We start from the raw sequence: 15,962 nt of genomic DNA, 5'->3' as shown, positions 1-15,962 counted from the left end.
ACAGATTACATCACAGCCATGGCAGGCTGCAAGGCAGGGTCTGCCAGAGAAAACAAGGTTTTAGAAAGTATCTCTAAACATTTATTTGTGGGATCCTTAAATACTGGCGCTTCGTCAAAAGGAATCGCCAGTGCTTTATTAAAGTGGAACTTTACTCTCTCAATCAACATTAACCATTTTTAATCCCTATGCTACTAGCATTAGTAAACAGATAGGAAGGTATGTGAAGTTTACTTGTTTTTAGAGCTGCATGATTCTGGCCAAAATGAAAATCACAATTTTTTTGCTTAGAATAAAGCTCACGATTCTTGCGGCGTAACATCATCTTTCACATTATACAATTTTACATTTTACATTTAGCCAGGTGCTTCCTGGTTTCTGGCCTAGGCCAAATTGCCATATATCCCTGGAGTTTTCATGGGCATTTTATTTTTTTTCATCTGGGAGGAGGGATTTTCTAAACCAAGGACACCCTCCTGCGTGTATGCCTGAGCTAAGGGCAGATTCCAGGAAGTTAAAGGTTACATGAATCATCTGCCTTTACTGAAGATGGCCACAACTAGTTAAGGGGTGTTTTTCAAAGCGATTTCTCAACAAAATAAAGCACAGAGAATGAATGGGTGCATTTGTTTTCAATATTAAAAATGAATTAAATGGAGTGTTTTGGTTTGTTGTGCTCAGATTTAGTTAACCGCTTGCTGACCAGCCGCCGCAGTTTTACTGCGGCAGAATGGCACGGCTGGGTGAAACGACGTTACCTTACGTTGCTTTGCCTTTTGGCCAGTAGGGGCGGGCGCGATGACTGCCAGGCTCCTGCGATCGCTCGTGACAGAGCGAGAATCGGGACCTGTGTGTGTAATACTAGGCTGGTCGCTGTTTTGTATGTTTGCTTTTGTCCAAATCTTTCCATATAACCCAATCGTCTCTGAATCATTTGTGCCCTCAATGAACTGGAATAAAAGGAGAGGAAAAAGATTACTGTAGTCCTCCTGTCTTAAAGCGGAACTTCAGTAATTTTTTTCAACTTTCCATCTATTAAATCTTCTGCCCCTGTTGTTTTAACTTTGGATAGTAAAACATTTTTTTTTTCTGCCAGTAAATACCTTATACAGGCCACTTCATGTTTCTTGTCTGGTAACATGCCTAGGCATATGACATCATGTACAGCTCTCTCTCACTTTCGTGAGAGTTTGCCAGGAAGAAGGGGGAGTCATAAGAGGGCCACAGTCACAGTATATATAAAATAATATGCAAAGTGGTTGCATCTGGCAGCTTCAGAATGGCAAAGATGTTTCTTATCATACATCACGGGACACGGGACACAGAGCCATAGTAGTTACTATGTGGGTTATAGGCCACCTTCAGGTGATGGACACTGGCACGCCCTAAGACAAAAAGTGCACTCCCTATATAACCCCTCCCACTACTGGGAGTACCTCAGTTTTTTAGCCAGTGTCTAAGGTGTTGGTCAGGAGTAAAGATGTGCTGTGCTGAGCTCCACTGGAGCAATCCTTGCTGGGGCTAGCCATGCAGCCGGATCCATTCAAAGTGTTTTTTTGGCCGAATTGAATGGTACCAGGGCCTTGTATCCGAAGAAATGAGGTCTTGTCTGTAATGCTTCTCTTTTTAGAGAGCTGGACCCCGGGATCCAGTACTTTTTGGTATTAAGGCCATAAAGTTTTTACTGGCGGTGGTGCTATTACAGGTCCAGGATTGTGGGTTTCCTCGAGGATCCCCAGGTCCTGAAGGTTTAATGGAACATACCGTGAAGGGTGAAGATTGGGTCTGTTGGTTTACCACAGAAAACCCTGCGGCAGGGAAAGGTAAATGGAGTTTACTAAGAAATTTTTAAAATTCTCTTATGAAATGTCTCCTTTAAATTTAGTAAGTGTTGTCATGCCTATGTGTCACCACTGGGGGCTGTATTGAGCACTTACCTCATGCTTCTCAGAAAGCCCACGTTGTGTCTAGGAAGCAGCAGTCTCCTTCCTCCAGCCAAGCAGTAAGTCTGGGAGGATCCCTCCCTCTCCCCACCAGACGCCCCCCTATGCCGTTTTTTCTTCCCCTCTAGTTGGGGAGTGCCAGAACAGTTTTTAAACGGCACGCCACTCAGCGGCTTACAGATCCCCCCTCGTCATTTTCCTTCCTCCCTGTGGATCCCATAGGATCAGGAGTCCGTGCTCGCGTGGGAAAAAGCTCTTTTTTTTTTTCTTAAAAAGGGGGAAGGGCCGTGGGGGCGGGGCTTAGCGTGGCGTTGGCGTCCTTTAACGTCCTGCATGGGAAGGTATGTTTTAAAAGGCACCATTTGTGCTGTTACATGCTGCAGGAGGGACACAAGAGCAAAGGTGGCATATAAGAGGTATGGTGACACAGGCATTCCTTTTGACATATTTACTACTGCATCAGGCTGAGCATTAATAGCAGCGACAAGGCTGGACTATTGCTCAAGCAGTGGATGCATTTCTTCTGTTAGTACCTCTGCTTTGTGCATTGGGCTATGGTCAGAAGGGGGGGTGAAAAACACCTAAAAAAAGGGCTCTAAAAAGGACTACTATAGTCACACGGAAGCCTAGAACCATCACAAAAAAGATGGCATCCTCCCCTGAGAGTAATATGGCTGGTCAGAGTGAGCCATCAGGAGGGGCAAGTGTTGCAGCTGCTCTTAACATTGCAGCCCCTGTGTATATCACTAAAGAGGTTTTTTCTTCAACCATTTTAAGCTTGAAGCAAAAAAATTGATGCTTTAATTGCATCCCAGAGTGGGACTAAGCGCAGCAGGTCCCCGTCCATTGCTCAGGACCCTCTTGCTGAGGAACAAGGAGCAAGAGATGATGAATTCCTTTCAAAGGACCAGGAAGAGGCTGAAGTCTCCTCATCCAAAGAACCTGATACAGAAGTGTCAGGTTCGCAGGTATGATTGTTGGTAAAGTCTCTCACTTAATTGGTCCGCTCCACATTTTTACTGCCAATAACGCAGTCGGTCGATGAGCCCACTTCTGGTTTGGGTTCACTAAAGCCTCCCCAATCTAATCATTCTTTTCCTATCCATTCATGTCTAAGGAAGCTAATGTATTCTGAGTGGGAGCACCCAGATAAACAGTTTTTTCCTCCGAAAAAGTTTTCAATACTTTATCCTATGGAGGAAGAGTTTTATAAGAAATGGGGAATTCCAGCGATTGACGCTGCTATATCATCTGTAAATAAAAATCTGACTTGTTCAGTAGACAATGCTCATATGCTAAAGGATCCAACGGATAAGAAGTTGGAGTTCCTTTTTAAAGACTATATTGCGCTGGCAGGTTTAGTCGTTCAACCTGCACTGGCAGCGATTGGAGTATCTCAGCCCTTAAAGTACCAGTTTATAGAGGTACTCAAAGTTATTCCTGATCAGCAGGCCCAGGAGTTGGCTGGGATATCAGAAGCGCTGTGTTTTACAGTAGACGCTATGAAAGTTTCTATTCTCCAGGCCTCACAGCTCATGCTAGGGCAGGTACATGTGCGTAGAATCCTATGGTTGAAAAATTGGTCAGTCGAAGCGCCATGCAACCACTGAAGGGCCCATACACCACTCTCCACGTTGCCCATTTGTTTTTATCCATCGTGATCACGTTTTTATTTGTATATGGTTGTTTTATCAATAAAAACACCCTTTTACCTGCACTGTGGAGGCATATCTTTTTTGTCGTTACATCCACTGCATGAGGCCTAGTACCTCCAACCGCTCTACAAGTGTCCCTTCTTTTGCACTCTCCTGATCTATACTTCGGCCGTCCCTGTGAGGACCCATCCGGTCGTTCTTGGAGATCTACGCAGACCGCAACCTAGAGGATCCGAGCCTCCGGACCTTCCACTCCACGTCCTTGGTGACAAACTGCGCATGCGATTCCCTGTCGCTAACATGGGAATCCACGGGATCTGGTAAGAGTCTCTTTTGTACTTCTGCTCATTGGCTCATCCTGCTAGAGGTCGTTTATGATGCAAGGTGACTTCTGACAACTATCAGATTACCTACCATCTTTTGGAGTACCTTCATCTCCTGTGCAGTTGGACATTCACATCCATTTATGGACATTATGTTTAACTCACCTTTGGCTTGTTAACACTGTTTTAGCACCAACTCACAATTTTATTTACTTATTTCCTTTGCACACGCGCTGCATTTTTTTTCATATATAAGTTTACTGTTTTTGTCAGACCGTATGCAGCAGCTCTTATTAATCCGCATTAGTTAGCGTGGTGTTTCACATTTATTTTTGAAACAGTTTCCCTTTTCACAGTGAACGGTTGTTTGAAGACAATCTGGATAAGTATATCCAAAGAATTTCTAACTGGAAAAGTTCCCTTTTACCAGTTAAAAAGAAGTTTAAGCATTTTTCTTTTAAACGTGCTTCTTCTCCAGTGCCAGGGGCATCAGCCTCCAGGCAGTCTCGACGGCCTCCACCGTCAGGTTCTTTTGGATGCTTATCTCCATGTGCCGATTTTCCCCGCTCACCAGAAATTTCTATGCTTCGAGGTAGAAAATCTTCACTTCCAGTTTGCAGCTCTGCCTTTCGGTCTAGCTACTGCACCTCAAGTATTTACAAAGGTTCTGGCTCCTCCTTTAGCCAGGCTAAGGACTCAAGGTATAACAATACTAGCCTACTTAGATGATCTACTCTTGATAGATCAATCGGGAGCCCGCTTAAACCAAACCTTGGTCACCGCAGTCAGCTACCTGGAATACCTAGGTTGGATTCTCAACCTAGAGAAATCCTTTTTAAAACCATCAAGGAGGTTGCAGTACTTGGGGCTGATCAGAGATACAGCTCAGAAGAGGGTGTTTTTGCCCAAGGGAAGGATCAGTTCCATAAAGGAACTGATTGAGTTGGTCAAGACAAAGAAGAATCCTTCTATTCGACTTTGCATGAAATTGTTGGGAAAGATGGTGGCTTCTATCGAGGCCGTTCCTTATGCACAGTTTCATTCAAGACTGCTGCAAAACAGTATCCTGTCAACTTGGAACAAGAAGGTCCAAGCTCTGGACTTCCCAATGCGTTTTTCCCCAAATGTGCGTCAGAGCCTTAATTGGTGGTTGATATCCAAGAATCTTCAAAAAGGAAAATCCTTTCTACCGGTTACCTGGAAGGTGGTAACAACAGATGCCAGCCTTCTGGCCTGGGGAGCAGTCCTGGAAGAGGCGTCTGTCCAAGGGAAATGGTTCAAATCAGAGATGACCTTGCCCATCAATATCCTAGAGATTTGGGCAGTACGCCTGGCCCTGGTGGCCTGGACGTTCAGACTATGGAACTGTCCTGTCAGAATCCAATCCGACAATGCCACAGCGGTGGCCTATATCAATCACCAGGGGGGCAAGAGAAGTCATGCGGCCCAGAAAGAGGTGAATCATATTCTTTCTTGGGCAGAAAAAAACATTTCTTGCCTATCAGCAATTTTCATTCCAGGGATAGAGAATTGGCAGGCGGACTACTTAAGTCGCCAACAATTGTTCCCGGGAGAATGGTCCCTTCATCCCGACATATTTCTGGTAATATGTCAGAAATGGGGACGTGGATCTGTTTGCGTCCAGGTTCAACAACAAGATCGACAACTTTGTGTCAAGGACAAGGGATTCAATGGCATACGGAACATATGCCTTGGTGTTCCCGTGGAATCAGTTTTCACTGATCTATGTGTTCCCTCCTGTTCTGCTGCTTCTGCGTCTTCTTCGCAGGATCAAGCAAGAAGGGAAGGAGGTGATTCTGGTGGCCCCAGCGTGGCCCAGGAGATCTTGGTTTGCCAAGATCATAAAGATGGCGGTAGGGGACCCTTGGACCCTACCACTGTGGCCAGACCTTCGCTCGCAAGGTCCGGTATTCCATCCTACCTTACAAGCGCTAAATTTAACGGTTTGGCTATTGGGACCCACATTCTAAAAGACGTGTGCTGTCAGCTTCAGTAGTTTCTACTTTGATTAATGCTAGGAAGCCGGCCTCCAGAGTCATATACTATAGAGACTGGAAGGCATATGTCTCCTGGTGTGAATCTAGGGGTTGGCACCCCAGAAAGTATGTCATAGGTAGGATCCCTGAATTCCTACAGATGGGATTAGAAATTAAGCTGGCCTTGAGTACTATCAAGGGCCAGGTGTCAGCCTTATCGGTATTGTTTTAACGACCACTTGCTTCGCACTCTATGGTTCATAACTTTATTCAGGGGGTAACGCGGATTAATCCCCCAGTTAAATCTCCCCTGAACCCTTGGGACTTAAATTTAGTCCTGTCAGCTTTACAAAAGCAGCCTTTTGAGCCAATTCGAGATATTCCCTTGGTCCTCTTGACGAGGAAAATAATTTTCTTGGTTGCCATATCTTCTGCAAGAAGAGTATCAGAGTTGGCTGCTCTTTCATGTAAAGAGCCATATTTGATTATTCATAAGGATAAGGTTGTATTGCGGCCTCATCCTAATTTTCTACCAAAGGTAGTGTCAGGTTTTCATTTAAACCAGGATATTGTTCTGCCTTCATTTTTTCCAGAACCTCATTCTGTGGAAGAAAAGTCACTACATTCTCTTGATGTGGTGAGAGCGGTCAAGGTCTATTTGAAAATGACAGCTCAGATTCATAAAACAGATGTTTTGTTTGTATTGCCAGAGGGTCCTAAAAGAGGACAGGCAGCATCAAAATCTACTATTTCAAAAAGGATTTGTCAAGTGATTGTTCAAGCTACACACCCCTGTTAAAATGTCAGGTTTCTGTGATGTAAAAAAATGAGACAAAATTAAATAATTTCTTTCTTTTTCCACCTTTAATGTGACCTATATACTGTACAACGCAACTGAAAAATAAACTGAAATCAAACAAACATATACTTGCCTCCACTGTGCAGCTTGTTTTGCATAGAGTGGCCCCAACATCCTCTTCTGGGGTCCCTCGGCGGCTCTCGCAGCTCCTCCCTGCATCAGATAACCCCCTAGGAGAAGCGCTCTCCCGGGGGGTTACCTTGCGGGAGCGCTCCCGAGTCCAGCATTTGCATCCATAGACAAGACTGCCGGATTCGGCCCCGCCCCACGCATCATTGGATTTGATTGACAGTAGCGGGAGCCAATGGCTGCTATCAATCTATCCAATCAAGAGCTGAGAATCCCGAGCAGAAGAAGAGCGTGTCTCCGCCAGGTGAAATTCCAGGGCTCAGATAAGTAAAACAGGGGGGCTGGGAGGGCCGGTCACTGCCAGGTGTTTTTTCAGCTTAAGCTGAAAAAACACGAGGGTTTACAACCCCTTTAAGCAATCACATTCAAACTCATGTTAAATAGGAGTCAGTACACACCTGCCATCATTTAAAGTGCCTCTGATTAACCCTAAATAAAGTTCAGCTGTTCTAGTAGGTCTTTCCTGAAATTTTCTTAGTCGCATCCTACAGCAAAAGCCATGGTCCGCAGAGAGCTTCTAAAGCATCAGAGGGATCTCATTGGTAAAAGGTATCAGTCAGGAGAAGGGTACAAAAGAATTTCCAAAGCATTAGATATACCACTGGACACAGTGAAGACAGCCATCATCAAGTGGAGAAAATATGGCACAACAGTGACATTACCAAAAAAGAAAAGAACACCATACCCCCAGTGAAGCATGGTGGCGGCCTAACCTCGGCTGCCACCGATAAAAGTGATCTTGCGGCGAATCCGCTGCAGAAACCACTTTTATTTGAAAGTGGACCGCCCGCTGAAGAAGAGAATACCGGGGTTATGGCAGCTAGCTGCTGCCATAACAACAATATCCCTTTTCAAAGTACCGACGTACAACGACGACAGGCGGTCAGTAAGTGGTTAACATTTAAGCAAGACTATAGGTAAGGCTGGAGTTCTGCTTAACCACTTGACGACCGCCTCACGCCGATTTACGTCGGCAAGGTGGCACGGACAGGCAAAATCACGTACATGTACGTGATTTGCCTTCCGCGGGTGGGGGGTCCGATCGGACCCCCCAACGGTGCCCGAGGCGGTCGACTTTTCTCCCACGGCGATCGGAGATGAGGGGGAGGCCATCCGTTCGTGGCCCCCCCCTCGCGATCGCCGCCGGCCAATAAGAACATTCCTTTGCTGCTGTATGCTAAACAGCAGCAAAGGAAATGATGTCATCTCTCCTCGGCTCGGTAATTTCCGTTTCGGCCCGAGGAGAGAAGACAAGTGAGTGAGTGCACAACACACACACACACAGTAGAACATGCCAGGCACACAAAACACCCCGATCCCCCCCCGATCGCCCCCCCGTTCCCCCCCCCCCCCGTCACAAACTGACACCAGCAGTTTTTTTGTTTGTTTTTTTTTTTTTTCTGATTACTGCATTGGTGTCAGTTTGTGACAGTTACAGTGTTGGGACAGTTACTGTTACCCCCCTTTAGGTCTAGGATACCCCCCTAACCCCCCCTAATAAAGTTTTAACCCCTTGATCACCCCCTGTCACCAGTGTCACTAAGCGATCATTTTTCTGATCGCTGTATTAGTGTCGCTGGTGACGCTAGTTAGTGAGGTAAATATTTAGGTTCGCCGTCAGCGTTTTATAGCGACAGGGACCCCCATATACTATCTAATAAATGTTTTAACCCCTTGATTGCCCCCTAGTTAACCCTTTCACCACTGATCACCGTATAACTGTTACGGGTGACGCTGGTTAGTTTGTTTATTTTTTATAGTGTCAGGGCACCCGCCGTTTATTACCGAATAAAGGTTTAGCCCCCCGGTCGCCCGGCGGTGATATGCGTCGCCCCAGGCAGCGTCAGATTAGCGCCAGTACCACTAACACCCACGCACGCAGCATACGCCTCCCTTAGTGGTATAGTATCTGATCGGATCAATATCTGATCCGATCAGATCTATACTAGCGTCCCCAGTAGTTTAGGGTTCCCAAAAACACAGTGTTAGCGGGATCAGCCCAGATACCTGCTAGCACCTGCGTTTTGTCCCTCCGCCCGGCCCACCCATGTGCAGTATCGATCGATCACTGTCACTTACAAAACACTAAACGCATAACTGCAGCGTTCGCAGAGTCAGGCCTGATCCCTGCGATCGCTAACAGTTTTTTTGGTAGCATTTTGGTGAGCTGGCAAGCACCAGCCCCAGGCTGCGCCAGATTAGCGCCAGTACCACTGACACCCACGCACGTACCATACACCTCCCTTAGTGGTATAGTATCTGAACGGATCAATATCTGGTCCGATCAGATCTATACTAGCGTCCCCAGCAGTTTAGGGTTCCCAAAAACGCAGTGTTAGCGGGATCAGCCCAGATACCTGCTAGCACCTGCGTTGTGCCCCTCCGCCCGGCACAGCCCACCCAAGTGCAGTATCGATCGATCACTGTCACTTACAAAACACTAAATGCATAACTGCAGCGTTTGCAGAGTCAGGCCTGATCCCTGCGATCGCTAACAGTTTTTTTGGAAGCTTTTTATTGAACTGGCAAGCACCAGCGGCCTAGTACACCCCGGTCGTAGTCAAACCAGCGCTGCAGTAACACTTGGTGACGTGGCGAGTCCCATAAGTGCAGTTCAAGCTGGTGAGGTGGCAAGCACAAGTAGTGGCCCGCTGCCACCAAAAAGACAAACACAGGCCCGTCATGCCCATAGTGCCCTTCCTGCTGCATTCGCCAATCCTAATTGGGAACACACCGCTTCTGCAGCGCCCGTACTTCCCCCATTCACATCCCCAACCAAATGCAGTCGGCTGCATGAGAGGCATTTTTATGTCCTCCCGAGTACCCCTACCCAACGAACCCCCCCCAAAAAGATGTCGTGTCTGCAGCAAGCGCGGATATAGGCGTGACACCCGCTATTATTGTCCCTCCTGTCCTGACAATCCTGGTCTTTGCATTGGTGAATGTTTTGAACGCTACCATGCACTAGTTGAGTATTAGCGTAGGGTACAGCATTCCACAGACTAGGCACACTTTCACAGGGTCTCCCAAGATGCCATCGCATTTTGAGAGACCCGAACCTGGAACCGGTTACAGTTATAAAAGTTAGTTACAAAAAAAGTGTAAAAAAAATATATATATATATATATATATATATATATATAAAATAAAAAAAAATAGTTGTCGTTTTATTGTTCTCTCTCTCTATTCTCTCTCTCTATTGTTCTGCTCTTTTTTTACTGTATTCTATTCTGCAATGTTTTATTGTTATTGTTATTGTTATTATGTTTTGTCATGTTTGTTTTTCAGGTATGTAATTATTTATACTTTACTGTTTACTGTGCTTTATTGTTAACCATTGTTAACCATTTTTTTGTCTTCAGGTACGCCATTCACGACTTTGAATGGTTATACCAGAATGATGCCTGCAGGTTTAGGTATCATCTTGGTATCATTCTTTTCAGCCAGCGGTCGGCTTTCATGTAAAAGCAATCCTAGTGGCTAATTAGCCTCTAGACTGCTTTTACAAGCCGTGGGAGGGAATGCCCCCCCCCCCCCCCACACCGTCTTCCGTGTTTTTCTCTGGCTCTCCTGTCTCAACAGGGAACCTGAGAATGCAGCCGGTGATTCAGCCAGCTGACCATAGAGCTGATCAGAGACCAGAGTGGCTCCAAACATCTCTATGGCCTAAGAAACCGGAAGCTACGATCATTTTATGACTTAGATTTCGCCGGATGTAAATAGCGCCGTTGGGAAATTGGGGAAGCATTTTATCACACCGATCTTGGTGTCATCAGATGCTTTGAGGGCAGAGGAGAGATCTAGGGTCTAATAGACCCCAATTTTTTCAAAAAAGAGTACCTGTCACTACCTATTGCTATCATAGGGGATATTTGCATTCCCCGAGATAACAATAAAAATGATTAAAAAAAAAAAAAAATGAAAGGAACAGTTTAAAAATAAGATAAAAAAGCAAAAAAATAATAAAGAAAAAAAAAAAAAAAAAAAAAAAAGCACCCCTGTCGCCCCCTGCTCTCGCGCTAAGGCGAACGCAAATGGCGGTCTGTCGTCAAACGTAAACAGCAATTGCACCATGCATGTGAGGTATCGCCGCGAAGGTCAGATCGAGGGCAGTAATTTTTGCAGTAGACCTCCTCTGTAAATCTAAAGTGGTAACCTGTAAAGGCTTTTAAAGGCTTTTAAAAATGCATTTATTTTGTTGCCACTGCACGTTTGTGCGCAATTTTAAAGCATGTCATGTTTGGTATCCATGTACTCGGCCTAAGATCATCTTTTTTATTTCATCAAACATTTGGGCAATATAGTGTGTTTTAGTGCATTAAAATTTAAAAAAGTGTGTTTTTTCCCCAAAAAATGCGTTTGAAAAATCGCTGCGCAAATACTGTGTGAAAAAAAAAAAATGAAACACCCACCATTTTAATCTGTAGGGCATTTGCTTTAAAAAAATATATAATGTTTGGGGGGTTCAAAGTAATTTTTTTGCAAAAAAAAATAACTTTTTCATGTAAACAATGAGTGTCAGAAAGGGCTTTGTCTTCAAGTGGTTAGAAGAGTTGGTGATGTGTGACATAAGCTTCTAAATGTTGTGCATAAAATGCCAGGACAGTTCAAAACCCCCCCAAATGACCCCATTTTGGAAAGTAGACACCCCAAGCTATTTGCTGAGAGGCATGTCGAGTCCATGGAATATTTTATATTGCGACACAAGTTGCGGAAAAGAGACAAATTTTTTTTTTTTTTTGCACAAAGTTGTCACTAAATGATATATTGCTCAAACATGCCATGGGAATATGTGAAATTACACCCCAAAATACATTCTGCTGCTTCTCCTGAGTACGGGGATACCACATGTGTGAGACTTTTTGGGAGCCTAGCCGCGTACGGGACCCCGAAAACCAAGCACCGCCTTCAGGCTTTCTAAGGGCGTGAATTTTTGATTTCACTCTTCACTGCCTATCACAGTTTCGGAGGCCATGGAAAGCCCGGGTGGCACAAAACCCCCCCAAATGACCCCATTTTGGAAAGTAGACACCCAAAGCTATTTGCTGAGAGGTATAGTGAGTATTTTGCAGACCTCACTTTTTGTCACAAAGTTTTGAAAATTGAAAAAAGAAAAAAAAAAAAAAGTTTTTTCTTGTCTTTCTTCATTTTCAAAAACAAATGAGAGCTGCAAAATACTCACCATGCCTCTCAGCAAATAGCTTGGGGTGTCTACTTTCCAAAATTTTCACCCTTGGAAATCCTGAAGGCGGTGCTTGGTTTTCGGGGCCCCGTACGCGGCTAGGCTCCCAAAAAGTCCCACACATGTGGTATCCCCATACTCAGGAGAAGCAGCTAAATGTATTTTGGGGTGCAATTCCACATATGCCCATGCCCTGTGTGAGCAATATATCATTTAGTGACAACTTTGTGCAAAAAAAAAAAAAAAAAAAAAAAAAAAAAAGTGTCACTTTCCCGCAACTTGTGTCAAAATATAAAATATTCCATGGACTCAATATGCCTCTCAGCAAATAGCTTGGGGTGTCTACTTTCCAAAATGGGGTCATTTGGGGGGGGGTTTGTGCCACCTGGGCATTCCATGGCCTCTGAAACTGTGATAGGCAGTGAAGAGTGAAATAAAAAATTTACACCCTTAGAAATCCTGAAGGCGGTGATTGGTTTTCGGGGCCCCGTACGCGGCTAAGCTCCCAAAAAGTCCCACACATGTGGTATCCCCATACTCAGGAGAAGCAGCTGAATGTATTTTGGGGTGCAATTCCACATAGGCCCATGGCCTGTGTGAGCAATATATCATTTAGTGACAACTTTTTGTAAATATTTTTTTTTTTTTTGTCATTATTCAATCACTTGGGACAAAAAAAATAAATATTCAATGGGTTCAACATGCCTCTCAGCAATTTCCTTGGGGTGTCTACTTTCCAAAATGGGGTCATTTGGGGGGGTTTTGTACTGCCCTGCCATTTTAGCACCTCAAGAAATGACATAGGCAGTCATAAACTAAAAGCTGTGTAAATTACAGAAAATGTACCCTAGTTTGTAGACGCTATAACTTTTGCGCAAACCAATAAATATATGCTTATTGACATTTTTTTTACCAAAGACATGTGGCCGAATACATTTTGGCCTAAATGTATGACTAAAATTTAGTTTATTGGATTTTTTTTATAACAAAAAGTAGAAAATATCATTTTTTTTCAAAATTTTCGGTCTTTTTCCGTTTATAGCGCAAAAAATAAAAACTGCAGAGGTGATCAAATACCATCAAAAGAAAGCTCTATTTGTGGGAAGAAAAAGACGCAAATTTCGTTTAGGTACAGCATTGCATGACCGCGCAATTAGCAGTTAAAGCGACGCAGTGCCAAATTGGAAAAAGACCTCTGGTCCTTAGGCAGCATAATGGTCCGGGGCTCAAGTGGTTAAACCACTTGTCTACCAAGGTACGTTTGGAAATGGCATGATAGACAAATGGTTAGGCTTGGCCCAAACAACAAACTAGTTAGAGACAGTAAACCTGGAGATCAACTTTAACATGAACCTATAATACTTAGCGCCATCTAGTGACCAACAACAGTATTTCCTCAATGTATTTATCAATGAAAAACATTTATCCAGCACAGAAAACAGCATAACATCATCCATTTTTGCTCCATTCACACAGAACAAATGTACATACTGTACACTGGATGAAGTGCTATAAAAAATGTTTTTTATGAATACAGCCCTTAATGTTAAAATACTTAATGTTTTCTCCCTACACTGTGATATTTTATACCACATGTAAACATTCTTGGAATGTATAGGTCTATATATCACTGTAGTGCTTAGCAATGTTATTGTTTTGCTCCTTTTTAATTGTATTTCCTGATGTGTTATGTTTGTTAAAAAATACTTACTAAAACTTAACTTACAAAAGAAATATTCCATAAACCCTAACACTAAAGTAACTAATAGAACGGAGCACTTAACACCTCAACTATTAGCAATGAAAGCTCACACTCTCATGCCAAGATCTGAAAACCAATAATCCAAAAAAGTAGCAACTGAAGGACATTTCTCATTGCATGTCACAACCCTGTATTGACGGTATAAATATTATTGCTTGGGGGATTTACTATACGATTGTGAAACTAAATATAATAATTACCTGTTGTACTCAGCTCCTCGGAAAAGATTTAAAGGGTTGCGCCACACCTTGCATTCTGAAAAGGTAAAATTATTGGTTGTAAAATTTGATGGTAAAGGACAAGTTTTCACACTTCTTGAAAAAAACTCTATTGCATTGCACAGTTCAGTAGTGTATTGGGAGTCAAGGACAGGCTTGATGCACCACAAAACAATTTTTTTTTTTCATCCCACAAGCTCACATATGCTTCTGCATACAATATTCTTATTCACATAGCTAAAAACTCTGTTATCTACCCCTAGTGAATTCAGCTACTCAAAGGATATAACAACCTGACTGATTTTTTTTTAGAATAATATTGCCAGTAAAATAAACCTGTATAACTGGACTTATTTTAGTCATCTTCTTCATGTCTTTTTTTCAACCGAATCGTGGCTACAGCGAGGGCCTTAATTGCCGGGAGGCCATCATATGACGTCCTCCTGTGCATAAGCTGCCTATGCTCCCCCTGCGGGGCATGCTGTGTGATCGGAGCAAGGGGCCGATCCCTGCCCCTTACCACATGATTAGCTGTCAGCGAATGACAGCTGATCACGTGATGTAAACAAAAGATTGATAAATCGGCTTTTTTTCTGCTCGCGCTGACAGCGTGAGCAGGAAAAAAAAGACGATCGCCAGCTTGTGTCAGAGGGACAGCGGTCCCGAAAAGGGTGATGCATCACCCGAGTATCTGTGCCCACCAGTGCCACCTGCTAGTGCCCACCAGTGCCACCAGCCAGTGTATAGCAATCAGTGCACACCAGTGCCAGCTATCAATGCCAATCAGTGCTGTCAATCAGTGCCACCTATCAGTACTGCCCATCAGTGTCACCTAGAAGTGCCCATCAGTGCCACCTATCAATGCCCTTCAGTGCCACCTATCAATGTCCCTCAGTGCCACCCATCAGTGCCGCCTCAACAGTGCCCATCAGTGCAGCCTCATCAGCGCACAGGAGAAAAATTACCTGTTTGAAAAGTTTTATAACAAATTATGAAACTGTTTTGGTTTTATTTTTCCAAAATTTTTTTTCTGTTTTTAAAAGCAAAAAATAAAAAACCCAGCAGTGAATAAATACCACCAAAAGAAAGCTCTATTTGTCGGAAAAAAATGATAAAAATGTCATTTGAGTACAGTGTTGCAGTAAAAGTGTGACAGCGCTGAAAGCTGAAAATTGGGCTGGGCAGGAAGGGGGTTTAAGTGCCTAGTAAGCAAGTGGTTAAAAAGCGCATATGTTTATTTATTTTTCTGGTATGTACTTTAAAGTAATGTTTACTGTATGTAACTTTCACTTTTAAGTACATGCTCTAATTTTTATTGTACTAAATGTAGAGATTTGTTGATTGACACCTAGAGGAGGAAGAGCTTAGCCACAAAAAGACTCAATGCCTAACTGCTTAAAGGGTTACTAAACCCTCTTGTTTTTTTTTTTTAAATAACAAACATGTCATACTTACCTCCACTGTGCAGTTCGTTTTGTACAGAGTGGCCCCGATCCTCCTCTTCTGGGGTCCCCCGGCGGCGCTAGTAGCTCCTCCCCGCATCAGGAAACCACCTAGGAGAAGCGCTCTCCTGGGGGGTACCCGTGCGGGCGTGCTCCCGAGTCCAGGTTTTGCGTCCATAGACACAGAAAGCCGTGCTTGGCCCCGCCCCCTGCATCAGTGGATTTGACTGACAGCACCGGAAGCCAATGGCTGCGCTGCTATCAATCTATCCAATCAAGAGACAACGGGCAAAGAGAGTGTGCACGTCTCCGGTGAGGGAACGAACGGGCTCAGGTAAGTAAAACGGGGGGCTGGGGGGCTGCTCAGTGACAGAAGTTTTTTCACCTTAATGCATAGGATGCATTAGGGTGAAAAAACACAATGGTTTACAACCCCTTTAATAGCTGTCAGC

The 15,962-nt window shown here is 44.0% G+C and overlaps 1 protein-coding gene across 5 annotated transcripts in view; it reads right to left on the bottom strand.

The window, feature by feature from the left end:
• ST7L (suppression of tumorigenicity 7 like) overlaps window positions 1–15,962 on the bottom strand; it is a 289,595-nt gene that overhangs the window by 184,342 nt on the left and 89,291 nt on the right. For all 5 annotated transcript variants that reach the window (XM_073615725.1, XM_073615728.1, XM_073615727.1 and 2 more), the window contains one exon: window positions 14,051–14,105. In XM_073615725.1, coding sequence (XP_073471826.1) covers window positions 14,051–14,105 — 55 coding nt within the window. The remainder of the gene's footprint in view (window positions 1–14,050; window positions 14,106–15,962) is intronic.

This window comes from Aquarana catesbeiana, linkage group LG02 (genome assembly GCF_042186555.1).
Source record: "Aquarana catesbeiana isolate 2022-GZ linkage group LG02, ASM4218655v1, whole genome shotgun sequence".
Classification (NCBI taxonomy): domain Eukaryota; kingdom Metazoa; phylum Chordata; class Amphibia; order Anura; family Ranidae; genus Aquarana; species Aquarana catesbeiana.
This window is presented reverse-complemented; position numbering and strand designations above follow the sequence as displayed.